This window comes from Aotus nancymaae, unplaced genomic scaffold (genome assembly GCF_030222135.1).
Source record: "Aotus nancymaae isolate 86718 unplaced genomic scaffold, 86718_ANA_hifiasm-v0.15.2.pri h1tg000076l, whole genome shotgun sequence".
NCBI classification, from domain to species: Eukaryota; Metazoa; Chordata; class Mammalia; order Primates; family Aotidae; genus Aotus; species Aotus nancymaae.
Genome location: NW_026988491.1, coordinates 6,564,438 through 6,590,523, shown reverse-complemented (window position 1 = coordinate 6,590,523; position 26,086 = coordinate 6,564,438). Strand labels below are relative to the sequence as shown.

The 26,086-nt window shown below is 42.8% G+C and overlaps 1 protein-coding gene across 16 annotated transcripts in view; it reads right to left on the bottom strand.

The window, feature by feature from the left end:
* Positions 1-26,086, bottom strand: part of DEPDC5 (DEP domain containing 5, GATOR1 subcomplex subunit) — a 153,180-nt gene that overhangs the window by 101,205 nt on the left and 25,889 nt on the right. For all 16 annotated transcript variants that reach the window (XM_064367924.1, XM_064367927.1, XM_064367930.1 and 13 more), the window contains exons 11-18: positions 20,050-20,119; positions 19,346-19,418; positions 15,642-15,745; positions 14,684-14,758; positions 10,416-10,550; positions 8,430-8,491; positions 7,717-7,790; positions 2,294-2,363 (exon numbers count right to left, since the gene is read on the bottom strand). In XM_064367924.1, the coding sequence (XP_064223994.1) occupies positions 2,294-2,363; positions 7,717-7,790; positions 8,430-8,491; positions 10,416-10,550; positions 14,684-14,758; positions 15,642-15,745; positions 19,346-19,418; positions 20,050-20,119 (663 nt within the window). The remainder of the gene's footprint in view (positions 1-2,293; positions 2,364-7,716; positions 7,791-8,429; positions 8,492-10,415; positions 10,551-14,683; positions 14,759-15,641; positions 15,746-19,345; positions 19,419-20,049; positions 20,120-26,086) is intronic.

The following is a 26,086-nucleotide window of genomic DNA, read 5'->3' as shown; positions in this document are numbered from 1 at the left end:
GTCCTACTTTGCTGAGAATGCTTGTGGTAAAGGTAAGAGATGTCCTTTCTGAACAGACTCCCATCTCCCACTACTTCACTATTTCACATGGCTTATGTTAGGATTCCTCAGATTGATCCAAATTAATATCCCCCCCCGCATTAGAAGAGTAACATTAACAGGCCTCCCACCAAAAAAAGAAAAGGAAAGAAGTAGCCCTGACACACAGCGAAAATGGAGCAACCCTCAGCGAATTCAGCTCTACTAGGAAAGGGCAGGGAATCAGAGCACTAAGGTGTGGGGCTTGCAAACATAACAGCTTGCCTTTCTTCTCACAGTACATCAAAAACACTTCTTCAAGTTCTGGTCAGATGCAGTGGTTCACGCCTATAATCCCAGCACTTTGGAAGGCTAGGAGGAGGGCACTTGAAGAGTCTGAGACCAGCCTGGCCAACATGTGAAACTCCACCACCAATAAAAATATAAAAGCCGGGTGTGGTGGCAGGAACCTGTGATCCCAACTACTCGGGAAGCACGAGAATTGCTTAAACCCAGGGGGCAGAGGTTCCAGTAAAACGAGATCAAAGGAGGCTGAGGCAGGAGAATTGCCTGAACCCAGGAGGCGGAGGTTGCGGTGAGCCAAGATCGCGCCATTGCACTCCAGCCTGGGTAACAAGAGCGAAACTCCGTCTCAAAAAAAAAAAAAACGAGATCAAGCACTGCACTCCAGCTTGGAAGACAGAGCAAGACTCCATCTCAAAAAAACAAACAAACAAACAAACAAAATCACTTGTTCAAGTTCATAAAACTTGCATTTTTAGGCAAGGTGGAGCAGCTCACACCTGCATTTCCAGCACTTTGGGAGGATGAGGTGGGTGCATCACGAGGTCAGGAGTTCAAGACCAGCCTGGCCAACATAGTGAAACCCTGTCTCTACTAAAAACGCAAAAATTAGCTGTCTGTAATCCAAGCTACTTAGGAGGCTGAGGCAGGAGAACTGCTGGAACCTAGGAGGTGGAAGTTGCAGTGAGCCGAGATCACACCACTGCACTCCAGCCTGAGCAACAGAGCGAGGCTCCGTCTCAAAAAACAAACAAACAAAAAAACTTGCAGTTTTATCAGTTGCAAAAAACAAAAAAAAACAAAAAACAAACAAAAAAACTTGCATTTTTATCAGTTGCAAATATATTCCATCAAGTGGATATTTCATAGTTCAACCATTGCCCTATTGTTTTCAACTTCTCTATTATAAATAAAATGTCAACTATTATAAATAAAACTAAACCCAGATGTATTTGCATATAATCACTTCAATTATTTCCTTACACTGCATGCCCAAAAATGGAAGTGCCTGGTCAAACAGCATAAACATTTGCTCTCAATACACATGGCTGAAATGCTTTGCAAACGTATCGTACACCAACCGGGTACTCAAGTGCTAATTTCACCACAATTTTTGTAGCATGTGGTATAATTATTAATGTATTTAAAATCTCTTTGGAAAGAAGAAAAAAAGAATCCCCATTCTTGTTACAATTTTCATTTATTTTCTTGGTTGGTTTGTTTCTAGAGACAAGATCTCACTCAGTCACCCAGGCTAGCATGTGATGGCAATCCTCTCATTTCAGCCTCCCAAGTAGCTGGGACTACAGGTATGTGCCACCACACCTGGCTAATTCTTTTTTAGTTTTTGTAGAAATGGGGTCTCACTACATTTGTTGCCCAGACTGGTCTCAAACTCCTGGCTTCAAACAGTCCTCCTCCTTCGGCCACCCAAAGCACTGGGGTTACAGGCAAGAGCCACTGCACTCAGCCAAAATTTTCATTTCTTTACTCTTAAGATCTGACCTTTTTATCATATTCCCCCTTTGCTGCAATGCATATCTGCGTCTTTATCTTTATCCCCACTGGTATCTGAGTGACTTCAGCATCGGAATACAACAGTCATATAATAATAAAATGAATTCTTGAAACAAACAAAAGAACTAATTGGTTGTATTTTTGCCAAAGGCATTTCATGCAGTCTGGCCTTGGCCTTGTTATTTATTTATCTAATGATGAATTTCTTAACCCTGTTCATGACCGTGGGGGAAGAAGAGGGTACCTCAGGACTAAAATAACCGTATCAATGTGTGATTGTCCACAAAGGCTTTCTGCTGATTGACGAAACCTCTTTCTTGGGTGGGCCGAGTGGCTCAAGTCTGTAATCCTGACACTTTGGGAGGCTGAAGCAGGAGGACTGCTTGAGTCCAGGAGCTCAAGGTAAGACCGGGCCACATAGTAAGACCCCATCTTAACAAAAATAAAAACTTACCTTCTTTCCTGCCAGTTTTATTCGTGGGGTGAAACTGTTACAAAAGAGCTGGCTTTTGGATGTGTAGAAACTGTAAAAGAAAAAACAGTCATTAATCTAAATCCCCTTTATTTTAAAACTCAAAACACAGTTAAAATACAAGGCATGAATCAGCCCTCCTGAGATGGGCTTTGTTTTTGGCTTCACTGATCTTCCCAACTTTAACTTCTTTTGCAAGATGTCACTACAAAACATTAGTTTTTTTGTTTGTTTGTTTGTTTGTTTGGTAGAGACAGAGTCTCGCTATGTTGACCAGGATGGTCTCAAACTCCTGGCTTCAAGCGTTCCTCCCACCTCAGCCTCCCATAAGTGCTGGGATTACAGGCATGGGCCACTGTGCCCAGCCTGAAATTGTTACTTTTGTAGGTCAAAAACAATCTAATATCGTGATCTCAAATAGTATAAACTAATAGCTGTAGCTTTGCCATGAACTTGCTGTTCAATGCTAGGCAGCCATTTAATCTCTGGAACTCTATATCCTCACCTATATAATGAGCCTGGATGGTCTATAGGCTCACTAAGATAGACTCCAGTTATGTCTAGTGGTATTTAAAAAATCCTAGTTTTATAGCCCTTAGATATTTGACATTGGTTTGCTTTTTAGATCAATTTTAATTATTAGGCAATAAAAAAATCATATTCCACCCGATGATGGTAAGCTTAAAAAAATTATTAGCCAATAAAACTTTGGGGTAATAAGTTCTCACTGAAGATAATTTGATTATGTTTTGTAGGGTCTCTGGTCTCACTATAGTAGTAGGAAGACTTTGCTTGCTTCTGAAGATGCTCTGCTGACAGGAGGAGAACAACGACCCCTACGAGCAGCCACCCATCTCATGCCTTGAGTGGCTCAGGTAACCAAGACTCACAATGAAATGTGAAAGGCAGGCCTTAAGCCCTCCTGGTTCTTGGACTCTGCAGTATGATTCTCTCTTCTATCTGAACTGGCATCAGAGATCCAATTTAGGGTAATAAACTGATAATTCAGGAAATTTTTAAGTTACTATAAAGTAAAATTTGAGGAAACTGCAAAACTTAACACATAATTTTGTGTATGCTATAGTTATTTTTTACCATATTTCCTGAACTAAACTTAAAACCATGAAATACAGCTGGGTGGGGTGGCTCACACCTGTAATCCCAGCACTTTGGGAGGCCAAGGCAGGCAGATCATGAGGTCAAGAGATCGAGACCATCCTGGCCAACATGGTGAAACCCTGTCTCTGCTAAAACTACAAAAATTAGCTGGGCGTGGTGGTGCATGCCTGTAGTCCCAGCTACTCAGGAGGCTGAGGCAGGAGAATCACTTGAACCTGGGAGGTGGAGGTTGCAGTGAGCTGAGATCTCACCATTGCACTCCAGCCTGGAGACAGAGACTCCATCTCAATAAAAAGCAAAACAAAACAAAACAAACCATGAAATAAAGTGTATAATGAAACAGCTTTTTTTTTTTTTAATCAGCAAGTGATTCTGAATACCATTATAAGATTAAAAAATCAAAAATAATTAGAGGCAGGGAGCAGTGGTTCATGCCTAGGCCAGGAATTTGAGACCAGCCTGGGCAACATAGGAAGACCTCCATCTACGTGCACGCACGCATACACACACACACACACACACACACACACACACACGCACTCTCTCTCTCTAAAACAAAGAAACAAAACTAGAGGCTGACAAAAAAAGAATTCACTCTGAAACAAATTTAAAAAAAACTCAAAATACTTGCATTTTACCTAAGTTTTTTGTTGTTGTTTTTTTAAAAAGGGGAACATAGATATGAACAATTAACCAAGTTTTAAAAATAATGGTAACATAAACACAAGATGAGAAAGATTATAACAGCATCTCAGTATAAAGGAGACACTTTTTTAAAAAAAGACCTCCAAAAAAAGTAAAAATAAATAAATAAATAAATGAAAAAAGAAAGCCGGGTGCGGTAGCTCATGCCTGTAATCCCAGCACTCTGGGAGGCCAAGGAGAGCAGATCAGCTGAGGTCAGGAGTTTGAGACCCGCCTGGCCAACATGGTGAAATCCCATCTCAAAAATAATAATAATAATAATAATAATAATAATAATAAATAAATAAATAAATGAAAATGACCTCACCAGAGGCCCAGCACAGTGGTTCATGTCTCTAATCCCAACACTTTGGGAGGCTGAGGTGGGAGGATTGCTTGAGCCCAGGAGTTTTTTTTTTTTTTTTTGAGACAGAGTTTTGCTCTTGCTACCCAGGCTGGAGTGCAATGGCGTGATCTCGGCTCACCGCAACCTCCGCCTCCTGGGTTCAGGCAATTCTCCTGCCTCAGCCCCCTGAGTAGCTAGGATTACAGGCACGTGCCACAGTGCCCAGCTAATTTCTTGTATTTTTAGTAGAGACAGGGTTTTACCATGTTGACCAGGATGGTCTCGATCTCTTGACCTCGTGATCCACCCGCCTCGGCCTCCCAAAGCACTGGGATTACAGGCGTGAGCCACCGCACCCAGCCGAGCCCAGGAGTTTTGAGACCAGCCTGGGCAACATGGCAAGACCCTATCTCTACAATTTTTTTTTTTTAATTAGCCAGGCCTGGTGTGCACACCTATGGACCCAGCTACTTGAGAGGCTGAGGTGGGAGGATCACTTTATCCTGGGAGGTCGAGGCTTCAGTGAGCTGTGTTTGAGACCAGACTGGGCAAGACCTTGTCTCAAAAAAACAAAATTCCCTTTCAGTAGGAGATAACTTTAAAAAATTAAAATACAAAATAAAATAAAATTTTAAATGACCTCATCAGACCATGCAATCATATCATACAAAATTGAGCTTCATTAAAAGTATGGCTTTACATATACATATATAAAGGAAAACCATGGGTGAGCAGCCAGACAGTATCCCACTAGTCCTCCTGAAAAGAGATGGACCTATGGGGAACAGGATAATTATAATTTGACCATATTATCCTCACAGAACTGACCAAATGATTAATCCTTGCTCATTCCTGGCTCTTCATCTATGAATAACAGGTGACCATCAGAACCACCATAATGATGGCAATGTAGCCCATAACAAAGAAAGGATATACTACAAGGCTGAAATCAAGATTTGTGGTAAGTTTTCAAGCTTATTTGAAACTAACTGGCAATTAATTACTAGGAAGCTAAAATTAAAGGTTCCATTGAGCCGAGGCATGAGCCAAGTGGTCTTCTGCTCCTTATGAGTCCTGGCCATAGAAAGGCAACCCAGATGCTGGGCGTGGCGGCTCACACCTGTTAATTCCAACACTTTGGGAGGCAGAGGCAGGCCTTGAACTTGACATTATTGACTTGAGTTTAGGAGTTTGAGACTAGCCTGGGCAACATGGTGAGACCCTGTCTCAACAAAAAATACAAAAAAGTTAGCTGGGAATGGTGGTGTGAGCTTATAGTCCCAGTTACTCAGAAGGCTGAGAAAAAAAAAAAGACTAAAGAAAGAGAGAGAGAGAGAAAGAAAGAAAAACAGAAAGACAGAAAGGAAAGAAAAAAAGACCAAAAGAAAGAAAGACAACGCAGAGAAAGACAGAATGCTCTGGAAGCACTGAAAAGAAAGTGGCTATTAGCTGTCAGGGCAGCACATGAGGAATTCACAAAAGAGAGATGCTGGAGCTGGATCTTGGAAGAAAACAGGCATTTGCAAAAGAAGGGTAGGTGGAGAGGCTCTCTAGGTAGAAAGGCCCAGAAGTTGAGTGAGATGTTGAGTGCTGTCAAGTAGAATGAAAGTGGACAAGATGGGGCCTCAGATGGCCTCAGCTGTCAAATGCTTTAGCAAGCTGGAAAAAGGAATCAGAGAGTAAGAGCAGTTAATATTTGATTTTCACAAAAATAACTCTGGCAACCAGTTACAGCACTGGTTGACAAACGCTGGTTCCCAGACCCCCAGGGCTCTTGGTGCTACAACAGGGCCTGCCACATGGTGAGAGCAGATAGGAACACTAATACTTTTACATTTTTATATATTGGGATTCCAAGTAAGGCTTTAACTTGAGGGTCCTGTTGCTTAAAAATAAAAAATGAAAGAAAAGAAGCAAACCGCTAGCCTAAAGATGTGACTCTCAGGCTGGTTTGGTGGCTCAGGTCTGTAATTCCAGAACCTTGGGAGGCCAAGGCAGGAGGCCCATGAGCACAGGAGTTTGAGACCAGCCTGGGAAACATAGCAAGAGCACATCTCTACAAATAATAAAGAAAAATTAGGTCAGGTGTGGTAGCTCATGCCTGTAACCCCAGAACTTTGGGAAGCCAAGGCGGGTCAGGAGTTTGAGACCAGCCCAGCTAACATGGTGAAACCCCGTCTCAACTAAAAATACAAAAATTAGCTGGGTATGGCAATGGGCACCTGTAATCCCAGCTACTCAGGAGGCTGAGGCAGGAAAATCGCTTGAACCCAGGAGGCAGAGGTTACAGAGAGCCAAGATTGTGCCACTGCAATCCAGCCTGGGCGACAGAGGGAGACTCCATCTCATAATAACAGTAATAATAATTAGCCAAGTTTGGTGGCCAAGGCTGTGGTCTCAACTACTCAGGAGGCTGAGGTGGGAGAATCTCTTGAGCTCAGGAAGTCAAGGCTACAGTGAGCCATGATAGTACCACTGCACTCTAGCCTAGGCAACAGAGAGAGATCCTATCTCAAAAAATAAATGAAAGTAAATAAAATAAAATGTGATTCTCAATATGTGATGTGGGGAAATTCTGCCACCCAAGGCACACCAGGCAATGTCTACATACATTTTGTTTGTCACTCTGGGGGTGTATGCTATTGAAATAGAGTGGGTAGAGGCCAAGAATGCTGTTCAACATCCTACAATGCACAGGACAGCTCCCTACAACAAAGAATGATCTGGCCCAAAATGTCAGTAATGTCTAGGTTGAGAAAGCCTGGTTGAAAGGATGGATTAGAGAAGGGACAAACTAGAAATAGACACACAAATAAGATTAGTGTCATAGTTCAAAAAGATGAGGCACTGGCGCTGGCAGAGCAATGAGAGGAGCCATCTCTGAGCTGGAATCAGCAGGAACACTGAAGCCTTGTCCCACATAAAGAGGCACTGGGGACTTCTCTACCGCTGGAGGAGGTCAGACACAAATGTTGGTGTTCCACAGTCTGTGGGAGCTGGGAATAGTAGGACTTGGGAACAGCAGTGGAAGTAAGTCCTTCAAATTTTGTTTTTACTCCTTTTGATCATACACTGTTCCTACGATATTGTTACAGCTTTACGTGTAGAGAGCTTTAAGCAAATGTTAGAACTTCGTTTCCACATTTGCTTGACAAAAGGTTTAGTGCTGTAACAAGAACTTAACAAATTTAAAGAAAAATGGCAAGGAGGTTGTCCAAAACTCTTATCACCTACTATTGATCGAGATCGCACCCACCTGTGGTTTATCCAGTGAGGGATATTATAGTCATCGCCCAGACGAGAATCCCGGGGAGCACTCCGATTATGGAGCTGCAAGGAGAAAAGTCAGAGCACTGATAAACTACAAAACAAGTAGGATATGGAACTGCTCTAACTTCTCTGTTTTTCAGGGGTTATTTTGCTTTGGTTTTTGTTTTTTGAGACAGAGTCTTGCTCTGTTGCCCAGGCTGGAATGCAGTGGCATGATCTCAGCTCACCGCAACCTCCACTTCCCAGGTTCAAGTGATCCGCCTGCCTCAGCCCCGCTAGTAGCTGAGATTACAGGCATGAGCCACCATGCCAGGCTAATTTTTGTATTTTTAGTAGAGATGGGGTTTTGCCATGTTGGCCAGGCTAGTCTCGAACTCCTGACCTCAGGTGATCCACCCATCTCAGCCTCCCAACATGCTGGGATTACAAGCAGTGAGCCACTGCGTCTGGCCATTCTTCAGGTTTTAAAAAAAATTTTTTTAGATATGGAGTCTTGCTTTGCTGCCCAGGCTGGAGTGCAGTGGTTATTCATAGGCATGGTCATAGCAAACTATATTCAAACTCCTGGGCTCAAGGGATCGTCCTACTTCAGCCTCTTGAGTAAGTGGGACTACAAGCAAGAGCCATAGCCCCTGAATTTTTTCTCTTTCTAACTATAATCAAACTGACCTTTAGCAAGCAAATCCAAAATCTGGTTACCTTGAACAATGGGACAGCATGTAATGGTTGCTCTCCCATGCATACCAAGTCGACACCAATTCCTAAAAAAAAAGAAAAGACAAAAAGAGTTGCAGGGGCAGAATGGCAGAAATAAGCATCCCTATCTATAAATCATGTTATTTAACTGGGCATTAGGCAAAGCTGACTTACCATTGTATGATTTATAACCTCACAGTACTGCCTATGCAGCAAAGAAGTAAATACATGCATTTTGTCTGTTTCCTCTTTTTCAAGTCCCCTCCTAACCTGGCACTATTTAGTGCTTGACAATTACCCTCTGACTGTCCTAAAGGACGTGATTTGTTTAAAAAAAAGACAACCAAGCTTCCATCTCTAAAATTCTAAGGCCAGAAAGGAATAGTAACTTTTGTAATATCTCAGTAAAAAGTAAAACAGGCTGGGCACAGTGGCTCATGCCTATAATCCCAGCACTCTGGGAGGCAGAGGTGGGTGGATCACCTGAGGTCGTGAGTTCAAGACCAGCCTGGCTAACATGGTGAAACCCCATCTCTACTAAAAATTCAAAAAAAAGGCTGGGTGTGATGGCTCACACCTATAATTTCAGCACTTTGGGAGGTCAAGGCAGGTGGATCATCTGAGGTCAGGAACTCAGGACCAGCCTCACCAACATGAAGAAATGCCATCTCTATTAAAAATACAAAATTAGGGCCGGGCGCGGTGGCTCACACCTGTAATCCAAGCACTTTGGGAGGCCGAGGCGGGTGGATCACGAGGTCAAGAGATGAGACCATCCTGGTCAACGTGGTGAAACCCCGTCTCTACTAAAAATACAAAAAATTAGCCGGGCATGGTGGCGCATGCCTGTAATCCCAGCTACTCAGGAGGCTGAGGTAGGAGAATTGCCTGAACCCAGGAGGCGGAGGTTGCGGTGAGCCCAGATGGCGCCATTGCACTCCAGTCTGGGTAACAAGAGCGAAACTCCGTCTCAAAAAAAAAAAAAAAAAAAATACAAAATTAGCCGGGCGTGGTGGTGCATGCCTATAATCTCAGCTACTCGGGAGGATGAGGCAAGAGAATCACTTGAACCCAGGAGGTAGAGGTTTCGATAAGCCAAGATCACACCACTGCACTCCAGTCTGGGCAATAAGAGTGAAACTCTGCCTCAAAAAAAAAATATTAGCCAAGAGAAGTGGTGGATGCCTATAATCCCAGCTACTTGGGATGCTGAGGCATAAGAATCATTTGAACCTGGGAGGCAGGGGTTGCAGTAAGCCAGGATCACACCACTGCACTCCAGCCTGGGTGACAGAGCCAGACACTGTCTCAAAAAAAAAAAAAATGTAAAACAATCCACATCACTTAACAGAGCTTCTTCGGTGGCATCAGAATTTACTTTCCAAACTCCATGCTTTTGTTTTTGTTTTTTTGAGGCAGTCTCCCTTTGCTGCCCAGGCTGACATGCAGTGGCACACAATCTCAGCTCACTGTAACCTCCACCTCCCGGGTTCAAGCAATTCTACTGCCTCAGCCTCCCAACTCCATCTTGTTGATGAAACAAATCAAACTGGGTGGTATGGGGTTGAGTTGGGGATACGAGGCACATCATGGAGGGAGGACTGGACTAGATTATCTGATAGTGCATCCCAAAATGGGCTCACAGCATATGGGTCCCTTGAAATAGTCCCTCCAGGAAGGCTTCTCTAGTGCCAAATATGTTTGGAGAACTCAAGAGCACCCTGATACACCCTTTAGAGAAAAACAACCTACATTAACATATTAAAAACTGAGGAAGACCTGTAATTATGGAACCTGCTTATCTTTGCATAACCCAGAATTTCCCAAACTGATTTGACCACCTGACACCTACTGACATCCACAGATGTTGTGACACACAGAACACTACTTAGAACTCCTCACACTCTAAGAAGTCAGTGAAGCTCAGAATTCTAATGATAAATCAGGCTAGGAACATGTGGAGACAGAGCACAAACCAGAGAGCATTACCATTATCTATCATCCGCTGCTTGGTCAAGATCATGAGTAGGCGGTCCACTTCAAAGACACCCACCCCAGGCGTGATTACCACTGACATCTGCCCCGTTCGGTCAAAATTGCGGTTGATGTAGTGCTTATCAAACACTTGAAATAAAACAAAAATTCCACAATAATGATGTTACAGTTTTTCAGAAACCAGTCACAGGCAAGCATCTCTGCACTCTCAGAGCATTTTTTTTAAAACATATCTTTCTTGAATTATCTCAGAGCATTTCTGTCCATAGCAACTGCCACATTCTAGTTAAATATATACACATCTGTCTTTCTTCTTCTATATTAAGAACTACTTGACCACAGGAGTAAGTCACTGTCATCTTTGTTAATACCCCTCACTGATGCCTAATACTTGCCCTGTGCAGCCTTAAATGCTCAGATTTCATACTGTTAGGGCTGGGCATGGTGGCTCACGCCTGTAATCCCAGCACTTTGGGAGGCCGAGGCAGGTGGATCACTTCAAATCAGAAGTTTGAGACCAGCCTGGCCAACATGGTGAAACCCCATCTCTATCAAAAAATACAAAACCTAGCCAGGCATGATGGTGTGCACCTGTAATCTCAGCTACTTGGAAGGCTGAGGTGGAAAAATTGCTAGAGCCCAGGAGGCAGAGGTTGCAGTGAGCTGAGCCGAGATTGTGCCACTGCACTCCAGCCTGGGCAACAGAGCAAGACCCTGTCTCAAAAAAAAAAAAAAAAAAAGGCCAGACTCGGTGGTTCATGTCTATAATCCCACCACTTTGGGAGGCTGAGTCAGGCAGATCACCAAAGGTCAGGAGTTCAAGACCAGTCTGGCCAATATGGTGAAACCCCATCTCTACTAAAAATACAAAACTTAGCTAGACATAGTGGTGGGCGCCTGTAATCCCAGCTACTTGGGAGGCTGAGGCAGGAGAATCACTTGAACCTGGAAGGCAGAGGCTGCAGTGAGCTGAGATCATGCCACTGTACTCCAGCTTGGGTGACAAGAGACTTGTCTCAAAAAAAAAAAAAAATTCATGCTGTTAATTTAAACTATCCATAAATGAGTCTATAGTAAAACTTCGATTATATTATATTATTTTATATATTATATATCATTTCATTTTATATTATTTTAATATTATATATATTAATTATATGATTAGATTATATTAGATAATATTAATTTAAGACACTATTTAAGAGAGTAGACCAAAATCTTGGGATGACTTTGTAAATCTGGTAAGTCACTTTTTATTTCTAGCCTCTACGATTCGTACTATGAAAAATCAGTGATATTCAAATACGCCAAGAAGACTTACTAATAGAAGACATTATGCTCTAGAATTCCCCAGCACCTCAGTACAGACATGTGGGAAGGTGATCTACACAGTGATATGAAGGCACATCATTACTTCCACCTCTGGCCAGGGGCAGATGGACACTGGAGCTGGGCAGATCAGACTCTCTCTGCCATGAATGTGAATTCTGAACAGAGAGCAGAGACAGGTTTGCTGGAAGCTAAATATGGCTCTCAGAATTCCTGCAGCTATGGTTCCCAGAGCCAATAAGATTCTTTAACATAGTGTTTGAACCTTTCCTGGCTGCTCCATTTAAGCCTCTGTATTCTTACAGTAAATTTCCCTTTTTGTTTAAACTAACTCAGTACATTTTTGTTTTTTGCAAACAATATATTTCAGCTAACACATAAATGCTAGGATAAACATTTGGAAGAAATCATACCATAGTGCTAACAATGGTTCCCCTTAAAAGAGGACTGACACTGGGGGGCAAGAGAAGGATATCCTTTTTTACTTGATACACCTCTCCATATTTGAATTCTAGTAACATGATTAAATTGATTGATTGATTGAAACAAGCTCATCCCATCACCTAGGCTGGAATGTAGTGGTGCGATCTCAGCTCACTCCAACCTCTGCCTCCCAGGTTTAAGTGATTTCCCTGCCTGTCTCTTCCCGCAGCCGGCCTATTCATGTATCTATTTTTGAAACAGAGTTTTGATCTTGTTCCCAGGCTGGAGAGCAATGGTGCAATCTCGGCTCACTCCAACCTCCGCCTCCCAGGTTCAAGCAATTCTCCTGCCTCAGCTTCCTGAGTAGCTGGGATTACAGGCACGCGCCACCATGCACAGTTGATTTTTGTATTTTTAGTAGAGACGGGTTTCACCATATTGGCCAGGATGGTCTCAATCTCTTGACCTCGTGATTCGTCCACCTCAGCCTCCCAAAGTGTTGGGATTACAGGTGTGAGCCACATGCCCAGCCTATTTACTTAAAAAAAATTGGGCTGGGTGCGGTGGCTCACACCTGTAATCCCAGCACTTTCGGAGGCCGAGGCAGGCGGATCACGAGGTCAAAAGATCGAGACCATCCTGGTCAATATGGTGAAACCCCCGTCTTTACTAAAAATACAAAAATTAGTAGGGTGTGGTGGCATGTGCCCATAGTCTCAGCTACTCGGGAGGCTGAGGCAGGAGAATCGCTTGAACCTGGGAGGCGGAGGTTGCAATGAGCTGAGATCGAGCCACTGCACCCAGCCTGGGTGACAGAGTGAGATTCCCTCTCAAAAACAAAACGAAACAAAAAAAAAGAAATTCTGAAACCCAGCCAGGCTTAGATTTTTTTTTTTTTTTGGTACCACTTCTTACTGATAATAAAAAAAAAAAAAAAATTTTTTTTGATCCAGTCTGGGTAACAAGAGTAAAACTCTGTCTCAAAAAAAAAAATTTTTTTTGAGACAGAGTCTTGCTCTATTGCCCAGACTGGAGTACAGTGGTGTGATCTCTGCTCACCACAACCTCCACCTCCCAGGTTGAAGTGATTAGCCTCCCAAGTAGCTAAGACTACAGGTGTGTGCCACCATGCTGGCTAATTTTCGTATTTTTAGTAGACAGGGTTTCACCATGTTGCCCAGGCTGGTATCCAACTCCTGACCTCAAGTGATTGGCCCGCCTCCACCTCACAAAGTGCTGCACCGGGCCACTTTTGTAATTTTCTTTAATAGATTTTTTTTTAATTTTTAATTTTAATTTTTACTTTTAAGTAGATTTTAAAAATATTACCAAGAAGCAATTGAAGATGGGGTGGAAAATAATAATACAGTTCAAGTAAGTCAAAGAGCCTAAGGACGATCCTTCTAGTTCCTGATCATGAGAAGCAGATGAGACTACCAAATTAAACAGCCCAACGCAAGACCCAAGATCTAAATGTTGGTCATTACAACCATCCAATGAGAAGCTATTGCTTTGAATTAATTTTGGGGATAAGTAAGTAGGGGCATCAACACCTAGGTCTGGGTCTGCAGGCATCATAGAGAGACATGCATAGCTGTCAGAGGCCTTCAAACCAGAGCAACTCCATCTTGAATAGGGGCTGGGTAAAATGAGGCTCAGACCTGCTAGGCTGCATTCCCAGGAGGTTAGGCATTCTTAGTCACAAGATGTTTATGGTTAAGGGAACAGGTTAATAATGTTTACCCAAAAGACTCAGGACTTAACAGATCCAGGAAATATCCTGATATCCCAACATCTTGATAACATTCTTAGTTTAAGAGTAAATTTTGCAACCAGGCACAGTAGCTCACGCCTGTAATCCCAGCACTTTGGGAGGCTGAGGAGGGCAGATCACATAAGGTCAGGAGTTTGAGACCAGCCTGGCCAACATGGTGAAACCCCGTCTCTACTGAAAATACAAAAATTAGCTACGTGTGGTGGCACATGCCTGTAATCCCAACTACTCCGGAGGCTGAGACAAGAGAATCGCTTAAACCAGGGAGTCAGAGGTTGCAGTGAGCGGAGATCATGTTACTGCACTCCAGCCTAGCAACAGAGCAAGACTCCGTTTCAAAAAAAAACAAGTAAGTTTTGCTTTAAAGATAATAATATAGGTTCTTGAGAAAGACAGCAGTTACACAAAGATGAACAATCCTTTGTCACGAGCCCTTGCGGTAGAGCACCTCTCCCCCATGACTATTTTGCTTTGTTATAAACAACCATTGTACCTAAGGTGGACGTGTTCCTCCTCTTGCTTCCGGGAATGCCCTGCTCTGTCTATGGAGTAGCCATTCTTTTATTCCTTTACTTTCTTAATAACCTTGCCTTCATTTTACCTGTGGACTCACCCCAGATTCTTTCTTCTGTAAGATCCAAGAATCTTCTCATCAGGTTTGGATCAGAACACCTTTCTAGTAACACAGCCATGTAGCAGGTGAGATGCCGGCTCACTGGTTGGCATCCTTACTCACCATTGAATGACAGATTGATGGCCTCCAGGTAGTTTCCTTGTGCTGAGGTAGAATTGTCTCCCTGAGGAAAGCCCTCTGAAGCAAAAGATACAAGAGAAAGAAAAACATCTCATGAAAGATGAACTTTTTTTTTTTTTTGAGATGGAGTCTCACTCTGTTGCCAAGCAGGAGTGCAGTGGCACGATCTCGGCTCACTGCAACCTCCACCTCCTGGGTTCAAGGGATTCTCCTGCCTCAGCCTCCCGAGTAGCTGGGACTACAGGCATGCACCACCACACCTAGCTAATTTTTTTTTTTTGTATTTTTAGTGGAGATAGGGTTTCACCATGTTGGCCAGGATGATCTCGATCTCTTGGCATCGTGATCTGCCTGCCCTGGCCTCCCAAAGTGCTGGGATTACAGGAGAGTGCCACCATGCCCAGCTAAAGGATGAACTGTTAAATAAGTGGTGGCTGAGCATAGTGGCTCCCACCTATAAACCCAGCACTTTGGGAGGCAAAAGCGGGAGGATCACTTAAGACAAAGTTTGAGACCACCATGGTCAACACAGTGAGACCCCGTCTCTACAAAAAATGAAAAAATTATCTGGGCATGGTAGTGCATGGCTGTCATCCTTGCTACTCGGGAGGCTGGGGCAGGAGGACTGCTTGAGCCCCAGGGGTTTAACGTTACAGTATGATTATTCCACTCCACTCCAGCCTGGGTAATAGAGTGAGACTTTCTCTAAAAAAAAAAAGTGGAACACATCTGGCTTCACAAGGCCCCACTCCCTGTATTAGGGACACTGTTGAACTTACTGTATATGAAATGTACAGTTGGATCCAACTGAAAAAAGAAACCTGACCAGAAACAGAAACTACACACGGCAATGGGAAACAGCGCAAATCTCTTCTCTGTTTCCCAGACCTCTCCTATACTTCCTTTCCCCACCGCACCTTCTATTACATGAATGCAGTACCTGCCTGTTCCAGTCGCACCAACACTGGATATTGGATGAAGAGTTTTTTAATGGTCACAAGAAGTGAAGTCCATTCTTCTCTTCTCTCATTCTGTACCACTACTCTGAAAAGAGTATCACCATAAAATGGGTGTTAAGCAGCTGATACGGTTTGGCTCTGTGTCCCCTCCCAAATCTCATCTCAAATTGTAATCCCCATGTGTCAAGAAAGGAACCTGGTGGGAGGTAACTGGATAATGGAGCAGTTTCCCCCATGCTGTTCTTGTGATAGTGAGGGAGTTCTCTCGAGATATGATGGTTTAAAAGCTGCAGTTTCCCCTGCACTCACTCTTACCATGCTTTGCCATGGTAAGATGTTCCTTGCTTCCCCTTTGCCTTCCACTACGATTTTAAGTTTCCAGAGGCCTCCCCACCCATGTGGAACTGTGAGTCAATTAAACCTTGTTTCTTTATAAATTACCCAGTTTTGGGTATGTCTTTATAGCAGTGAGAAAATAGACTAATACAGCAACTTTACATACAGAATATGAGTTCCCTTATAAGGTTTCAGAAATATATAATTGGTGTATGGTGAGCCAAGATCACACCACTGCAGCCTGGGTGCAGAGCGAGACTCTGTCTCAAAAAAAAAGACTCAGTGAGCTTACTTTTCTTCCAATCCAACAGGAAAAAAACCATCAAAAAAAAAAATGGAGAACCAGGTACAGTAGCTCACACTTGTAATTCCAGCACTTTGGGCTGCTGAAGTAGGTGGATCACTTGAAGTCAGGAGTTCCAGACCAGCCTGCTCAACATGGTGAAACCCTGTCTCTACTGAAAATACAAACATTAGCTAGGCTTGGTGGCAGACACCTGTTATCCCAGCTATTCAGAATGCTAAGGCAGGAGAACTGCTTAAACCTGAAAGGTAGAGGTTTCAGTGAGCCGAGACCCAGTCACTGCACTCCAGCCTGGGAGACAGAGCACAAATCCGTCTCAAAAAAAAAAAAAACATGCAGCCAGGGGCGGTGGGTCACGACTGTAATCTCAGCACTTTGGGAGGCCAAGGCAAGCAGATCATGAGGTCAGGAGTTCAAGACCACCCTGTCAACACAGTGAAACCCTGTCTCTACTAAAAATACAAAACTTAGCCTGGCATGGTGGTGCATGGCTGTAGTCTCAGGTACTGAGGAGGCTGACGCAAGAGAATCACTTGAACCCGGGAGGTAGAGGATATGGTGAGCCGAGATCACACCACTGCACTCCAGCCTGGGCAACAGAGCGAGACTCCGTCTCCAAAAAAAAAAGAGCATTCAGCATTGGTAAGGACACAGAAATAGCTACGAGAAAAACAGGATATTCTACTTTAATGGTTTTGGAGGGTACATGGGCTGTACAAATAGAAAGCCTTTAAAAAATAGACTATCAAAATCAGAAAAATAACACACAAAAAAGATAAAACAACAACAACAAAAATCCAGACTATCCTTTGACCCAATAGCTCCATTTCTGGTAATTTATCCTAAAAACTAAGGATATGCTTAAAAACTTATCTGTAAGAATGTTCACTGGTAATACTATTGAGAATAGCGAAAAGCTGAAAGTCACCTTAGTTTTCAACAATAGTAACCTAATGTAATTTCTATGTAGAAATAAAAAATGATACTGTGGAAGTAGCTGTGTTTAACATGGATTAGGATTTGTGATACAGAAAGTAGAAAATGAAAGTTTAAAACATGTAAAAAGAGAACCTCATCGGCCAGGTGCAGTGGGTCATGGCTATAATCCCAGCATTTTGGGAGGTCTAGGCAGGCAGACTAATTCACTGAATTAGAGGTATGCAGAATTCATCTGCATAATGGGATGACTGGAGGTGTCAGTACAGGCAACCGCCCATCACTTTCATAAAATTCTCCAAGTGGTACAGGATCCAACAGAAGATCAACAAATAATTTAAAGTACAATCAGGGCCGGGCGTGGTGGCTCACGCCTGTAATCCTAGCATTTTGGGAGGCCGAGGTGGGTGGATCACCTGAGGTCAGGAGTTCAAGACCAGCCTGGCCAACATGGAGAGACCCCATCTCTAAAAAAAATAATAATAATAAATAAATAAAGTACAATCAGTATGAGGCTGAGGAATACAGTGGTCAAAAAGCACAGACTCTGAACTACATTGACTGTGTCAGGTCCATGCTCCACCACTCAATGTTTTGTGGACTTTGAATAAGTTACTGAAACTCTGTGTCAAAGTTTCCACATCTGTAAAATGGGTAACAGTATATATCCCACAGGAATGCTGTAATATTTAAATGAATCAAGTCATGTAAAGTGCTTAGAAGAGTACCCCATTCATGATAAGTCCTGAAAAAACGATAACTATTACTATCTGATAATCATCTAAATAAGGTAGCGGTGTCGGCCAGGCACGGTGGCTCCTGCCTGTAATCCCAGCACTTTGGGAGGCCAAGGTGGGCCTATCACCTGAGGTCAGGAGTTTGAGACCAGCCAGGCCAACAAGGCAAAACCCTGTCTTTACTAAAAATACCAAAAAATTAGCCAGGCATGGTGGCGGGCACCTGTAGTCCCAGCTACTCAGGAGGCTGAGACACAAGAGTCACTTGAACCCGGGAAGTGGAGTTTGCAGTGAGCTAAGATTGCACCACTGCACTCCAGCCTGGGGGACAGAGTGAAACTGCGTCTCAAAAAATAATAATAATGTTAAACATGATAATGATAAAATAGTCAGATATAAAAATGCCATTTTTGAATATGTATAGGAATAAAATGTTATATTGATAATTAGTCAGTGGAACTGAAAAAAACAGAGAAAGCAAATATGGCAAAATAATAATCTAACTTCAGGTATTGGATATATGGGCTCATTATATTATTTGCTCTTCTTTTCTGCATGTCAAAATCTTTTACAATAAAACATTTAGAAGGTCTACATGCAATATGGTATCTTGGATTGCAGACAGCAAGTACACGAGTGCTAAAATCTGAAAAGCGTCTAAATTTACTTAATAGTAATGTTCCAATGTTAACCTAGTTTTGACAAATGTAACTTGGTTATGAAATGTTAACGTTAGAGGAAACAGAGCAAAGAATATACAGGAACTCTGCTATCTTTGAAGCTTCTCTGTAAATCTAAAATTATTTCAAAATAAAAAGGTTTATTTATTTATTTTTTTTTGGAGACAGGGTCTCACTCTCACCCAGGTTGGTGTGCAGTGGTGTGATCTCAGCTCACTGCAACCTCCACCTCCCAGGCTCAAGTGATCCTCCTACCCTCAGTCTCTCAAATAGCTGGGACCACAGGCTGCTAATTTTTTGCATTTTTGGTAAAGACGGGACTTTTGTTTTTTTTTTTTTTTTCCTTGAGATAGAGTTTCACTCTTGTTGCCTAGGCTGGAGTGCAATAGCTCGATCTCAGTTCACCACAACATCTGCCTCCTGGGTTCAAGTTATTCTACTGCCTGAGCCTCCTGAGTAGCTGACATTACAAGCATGCACCACCACATCCAGCTAATTTTGTATTTTTAGTAGAGATGGGGTTTCTCCATGTTGGTCAGGCTGGTCTCGAACTCCTGACCTCTGCCTGCCTCAGCCTCCCAAAGTGCTGGGATTACAGGCATGAGCCACTGCGCCCAGCCTGACATTTTTTCAAGTTAGGAAAGAAACAACCAATAAATAAATAAAAGGTATAGCAAAGCACTCAAACACACTTGTAAAAGTCTTCATAGAATCTCCCTTTATGATCCTGTCGAATTGAGGCTCGGTTTATTTCAGGAAATTCATCTGAAACAGAGAAAATGGAGTATGTAGTTCAGGTTGAGAAGAAAAATTCAGTTTTGTCAGCTTCCTCTTCTGGATTAAAGATTTACATCACAAAAAAAATAAAGATAACTATCTTTTTTTTTTTTTCAAGACAAGGTCTGGCACTGTCACCCAAGCTGGAGTGCAGTGAAGAGATCTTAGCTCACTGCAACTGCTGCTCCCTGAGTTCAAATGATTCTCCTGCCACAGCCTCCCAGGTGGCTGGGACTACAGACACATGCCACCACGCCCAGATAATTTTTGTATTTTTAGTAGAGACGCGGTTGTACCATGTTGGCCAGGCTGATCTTCAACTCCTGACCTCAGGTGATCTGCCCACCTCAGTCTCCCAAAGTTCTGGGATTACAGGTGTGAGCCACTGTGCCCAGCCAACTGTCTATCTATTCAGTTGGATTTAGGATGAATCACAGCCCATAGACCTCTTGCATCCACTAATGGACTGTGCTACTTTCCCTTTTACACTGTCCTTATAACAGAAAAGATGGGAACGGCAGAAAAGTGCAACAAGAAAACAAAATGAAAGAAAATGGCTGGGGTGGGGATGGGGGAAGCTTAATAAAATAACAACTGTAGGAGAGAAAGAGTCACTCACCAACAGATTTTGCATCATAGAAAGTTCTAGAAAACAGGACCACTGTCACTTCATGACTACAGTTCTTCTCCTAAGCATGAACAGAGAAAAACAGGGTTGAAATTTGTTTGATTTACTTCACTATCAAGCAGCCTGCAGGCACATAATATTCTTTTTTTTTTTTTTTTTTTTGAGGCAGGGTCTCCCTCAGTTGTCCAGGCTGGAGTGCAGTGTTATGATCTCAGCTCACTGCAGCCTCCACTTCCCAGGTTCAAGCAATTCTCCTGCCTCAGCCTCCAGAGTAGCTGGATTGAAGCAGGGTCTCCCTCAGTTGTCCAGGCTGGAGTGCAGTGTTATGATCTCAGCTCACTGCAGCCTCCACCTCCCAGGTTCAAGCAATTCTGCCTCAGCCTCCAGAGTAGCTGAGATTATAGTATGCACCACCATGCCAGGCTAATTTTTGTATTTTCAGTAGAGACAGGGTTTCACCATGTTGGCCAGGCTGGTCTCAAACTCCTGGCCTCAAGTGATCAGCCTGCCTTGGCCTCCCAAAGTGCTGGGATGACAGGTGTGAGGCCCAGCTGCATATAGTATTCTTAATCCTAGGCAGCTCAGCAGCAGTGCACAGTATTGAATAGCTTCATGTAATTATAGGCTGCACAGTGCAGGGGACACAGCACTGCTTGGAGTCGGAAGACCTAAATGGAGTCCTGGCCCTAAAACTTACCACTATGTGACCTTGGGGAAGTTACCTTAAGTGCCAGGAATGTGGAAAGTGATTGGAAAACTGCAAATCAGCAGTAAGTAATGGTCCCTGTTTCCCAGTTCCCAGGTAGCTGAGACTACAGGCACCCTGAGACCACAGGCACATGCCACGAGGCCCAGATAATTTTTGCATTTTTTGTAGAGACAGGGTTTCAGCTGTGTGTGGAGGCTCATGCTGGTAATCCCAGCACTTTGAGAGGCTGAAGTGGGTGGATCACCTGAGGTCAGGAGTTTGAAACCAGCCAGGCCAACGTGGCGAAACCCCATCTCCACTAAAAACACAAAAATTAGCCAGGCATGGTGGCACATGCCTTAGTCCTAGCTATTTGGGAGGCTGAGGCAGGAGAATCACTTGAACCTGGGAGGTGGAGATTGCAGTGAGCCAAGATTGTGCTACTGCACTCCAGCCCGGATGACAGAGCAGGACTCCATCTCAGAAAAAAAGAAAAGAAAAAAGAAAAGGAGAGAGAGGGTTTCACCATATTGCCCAGGCTGGGCTCAAGTGATCCACTTGCCTTGGCAAAAGTGCTGGGATTACAGGCATGAGCCACAATGCCCGGCCTACAGTGTTTTTTAAATTCTGTACAACTGTGGTTTAGGGAATGAGAACAGCACCCATGGTGATGAATTTAGGAATCAAAGACATTCCCACACCCTACTACTGCCATAGGATGAGGGTGGTGGTTTGCTCCAGACTCAGTGGTATAAGCCAAGACAAAGAACTCCCTTTGGACAGGGATGGGGACTAATGAGATAAACATCTCCATGGAGTCTGGAGATCAACAGCCCAGAAGCAGGGTGTTTATGGATGAACATGAAAAGTGGCTTGTACCAGTTAACTCGTAAGCTCAGTTTCAGTTCTTCCTGGGTCTTTCAAGACAACAGCCTATACTGACCAACCCCATCTTTATCTCAAGTACACTTAATGACTACAGAATTCAGCACTCACTATATAAGGCACATAATATAAGGCACATTATATGCCACCTTATATTCTTTTATGGATGTATCTCAAGTGAACAGAAATTCCTAAATACAAGCCACAGTACCAAGAGCAGAGTGCTAGAAAACAATAGACCTTCACTGACAACCAATTAATTCACTGGACTCCAAGATCTCCAAACTCAGCACCCTTATCTAATTTTAGTGCAAGTGATATACAGGAAAAATGCTTCACAATGGGCTGATGTGGGCATGAGTGTCTCAACTCATAAATGGTGCAGAAAGAGGGACTAGTATTATCTCCATTTTGCAGTTAAAGAAATGGAGCCTCAGAGACTAACTTGGAGATCAAAAAGTTAATCAGCCAGGCATGGTGGCCTGCACCTGTAGTCCCAACTACTGAGGAAGATGAAGTGAGAGGATCATTGGAGCCCAGGAGTTCAAGACCAGCCTGAGCAGCATAGCAAGACCCTGTCTCCTAATTAAAAAAAAAAAAAAAAAAAAAAAAAAAAAGCAAGCTAATGAGATCATTAAAAACCCAGCCAGCCTTAATCCAAACTCTGTTCTTTTACACTACATAATGTAACTTCAAATACTTTTTCTTCAAAATGTTTTCATGTGAAATCAAGGTGATATAATTTAATGAAATAATTTTTTAACTCTGACAAAATATATACAATATAAATATTACCATTGTAACATTTAATACATTCAAATGTTATATAACTATCACCATTATTTAGATTCAAAACATTTTCATCACCCCACCAGGAAATCCCAAACTGATTAAACAGTCACTCCCTACCCTCAGTCCCTGGCAACCACTAATCTCTATATATTTACCTATTCTGGATATTTCATATAAATAAAATCTTTTTTTTTTTTTTTTTTTTTTTTTTTTTTTGAGACGGAGTCTCGCTCTTGTTACCCAGGCTGGAGTGCAATGGCGCGATCTCGGCTCACCGCAACCTCCGCCTCCTGGGTTCAGGCAATTCTCCTGCCTCAGCCTCCTGAGTAGCTGGGATTACAGGCACGCACCACCATGCCCAGCTAATTTTTTTGTATTAGTAGAGACGGGGTTTCACAATGTTGACCAGGATGGTCTCGATCTCTCGACCTCGTGATCCACCCGCCTCGGCCTCCCAAAGTGCTGGGATTACAGGCTTGAGCCACCGCACCCGGCCGTAAATAAAATCTTATAATTTATATTTGATCCACTATGTCTAGCCTCTCTCATTTAGCATGTGTTCAAGATTCATCTATGCTGTAGCATATGTTGTACTTCATTCCTCTTTATGGCAAAATAATACTCTTTGTATCAATATACATTTTATTTATCCATACTTTAGTTGACAGACATTTGTCATTTGTGTTGTCCTACTTTTTAGCTAATATGAATAATGCTGTCAAGAATATGGGCTAGACTTGTAATCAATCCAGCACTCTGGAAGGCCAACGTGGGCAAATAACTGAGGCCAGGAGTTCGAGACCAGCATCGCCAACATGGTAAATCCCATCTCTACTAAAAATACAAAAACTAGCAGGGTAGGGTGGCGCACACCTGTAATCCAGGCTACTTGGCAGGCTGAGGCACAAGAATTGCTTAAACCTGGGAGGTGGAGGTTGCAGTGAGCCAAGATTGAGATCGCACCATCAGTCTGGGCAATAGACCAAGACTCCGTCTCAAAAAAAAAAATAATAATAATATGGGCTAGGCACTGTAGTTTATGCCTGTAATCTCAGTACATTAGGAGGCCAAGGTGGGAAGATCACTTAAGCTCAGAAGTTCGAGATCAGCCTAGATAACATAGTGAGACCTCATCTCAAAAAATTTTTTAAAAAGTAGCCAGGCATAGTGGCACATGCCTGTAGTCCTAACTACCCAGGAGGGTGAGGAGGGAGGATGGCTTGAACCCAGGTGATCAAGGCTGCAGTGAGCTATGATTGTGCCACTGCACTCTAGCCTGGGCAACATGGCAAGACCCTGTCTCAAAAATAAAAAATACAGTCATCCTAGTGGGTATGAAGTGGCATTTCACTGTGGTATTAGTTTGCATTTTTCCTAATGACTAATAATCTTCAGCAACTTTTCATGTACTTTTTGGCCATTTATATATATTCTTTAAAGAAATGCACATGTACCCCAGAACTTAAAGTAAAATTTAAAAAAAAAAAGTCTATTCAAGTCCTTTGCCCATTTGTTTTCATTTTATTTTTTTATTTAATTAATTATTTTTTAATTTTTATGGGTACATACTAGGTGTTTCTAACCATGGGGTACATGAGATGTTTTGATACAGGCATGTAATGTGAAATAATCACATCATGGAGAATGGGACAGCCTTTGCCCATTTGTCAACTAAGGTTTTTTTTTTCTTTTCGTTCTTGAGTTAGAGAAGTTCTACATATTTTCTGGATAATAGACTTTTATCAGAAGATAATTTGCAAATATTTTCTCTGATTCTGTAGGGTTTCTTTTTGTTTGTTTTGTTTTGTTTCTTAAGAGACAAGGTCTCACTGTCCTGTCACCCAGGTTGGAGTGCAGTGGTACAATTATACTGTAACCTCAAATTTCTTTGCTCAAGGGATCCTCTAGCTTCAGCCTCTTGAGTAATTGGGACTACAGGCATTTGCCAATACAGCCAGCTATATTTTTTCTATTTTTATTTTTGTAGAGACAGGGTTTCATTTCATTGCCTGGGCTACTCTTGAACTTTTGGCTTCATGCGATTCTCCTACCTCCAGCCTCCCAAAAGGCTGGGATTAAAGGTGTGAGCCAACACGTCTGGCCCCTTCACTTTTTTGATAATGTCCGTTGATGCACAGAGGTTTTTAATTTTGAAGTCTGATTCATCTGCTTTTACTTTGGATGTTGTGCTTTTGGTGTTATATCTAAGAAACCACTGCCAAATTCGAGGTCATATGAATTTCCTAGCCAGGCGTGGTGGTTCCATCTGTAATCCTAGCAATTTGGGAGGCCAAGGTGGGTGACTGCTTGAGCTCAGAAGTTTGAAACCAGCCTGGGCAACCTGGCAAAATTCCATCTCTATAAAAATTTTTAAAAAATTAGCCAGGTGTGGTAGCAAACACCTGTAGTCCCAGCTACTCAGGCTAAGGCAGGAAGATCGTTGGAGCCCAGGAAGTCAAAGCTGCAGTGAGCTATGATCACTCCATTGCACTCTAGCCTGGGTGATGGTGAGACCCTGTCTCAAAAAAAAAAAAAAAAAAAAGGCCAGGCACGTTGGCTCACGCCTGTAATCCTAGCACTTTGGAAAGCCGAGGCAGATCACCTGAGGTCAGGAGTTTGAGACCAGCCTGGCCAATGTACTAAAACCCCACTTCTATAATTAATTAATAAGTAAATAAGAAAATAAATAAAAATTATAAAACTTTTTAGTCTGGGTGTAGTGGCTCACGCCTGTAATCCCAGTGCTTTGGGAGGCCAAAGTAGGCAGATCGCCTGAGGTCAGGAGTTCGAGACCAGCCTGGTCAACATGGTAAAACCCTGTCTCCAGTAAAAATGCAAAAAATTAGCTGAGTGTAGTAGTGGGCACCTGTAATCCCTGCTACTCAGCAGGTTGAGGCAGAAGAATTGCTTGAAGTGGGGAGTCAAAGGTTGCAGTGAACTGAGATTGCACCACTGCACTCCAGCCTGGGCCACAGGCTGGAGTTTCCTTATTTTTAAAAAGTTTTATTTTATTTAAAACAAGGAAACAGAAAATTCTTTTTTTTTTTTTTTTTTTTTGGCCACCACACCCAGCTAAGTTTTTATATTTTTTGTGGAGAGAATGTTTGCCATATTGCTGGGGCTGGTCTAAAATTCCCGGGCTCAAGCAATCCACCCACCTCGGCCTCCCATGAGCCACCACACACCTGGTTCAGTTTTATAATTTTACTTTTTTCTTTTTTTTAAATGGAGTCTCACTCTGTTTCCCAGGCTAGAGTGCAGTGGCATAATCTTGGCTCACTGCAACCTCCGCCTCCCAGGTTCAAGCAATTCTCCTGTCTCAGCCTCCTAAGGGGATTACAGGCACCCACCACCATGCCCAGCTAATTTTTTTATTTTTAGTAGAGACAGGGTTTCATCATGTTGGCCAGGCTGGTCTCAAACTCCTGATCTGACCTCAACTAATCTGCCCACCTCAGCCCCCAAAGTGCTGGGATTATAGGTGTGAGCCACTGCGCCCAGCCGATTATGGCACTTATATTTAAGTCTTTGATTCATTTTGGTTACATTTCACATATGATCTGAGGTAAGGGTCCAAATTCATTCTTTTCCACATGGATATTCAGTTGTTTCAGAACAATTTGTTGAAAAGAATATTCTTTCCCTCATTAAATGAACTTGATG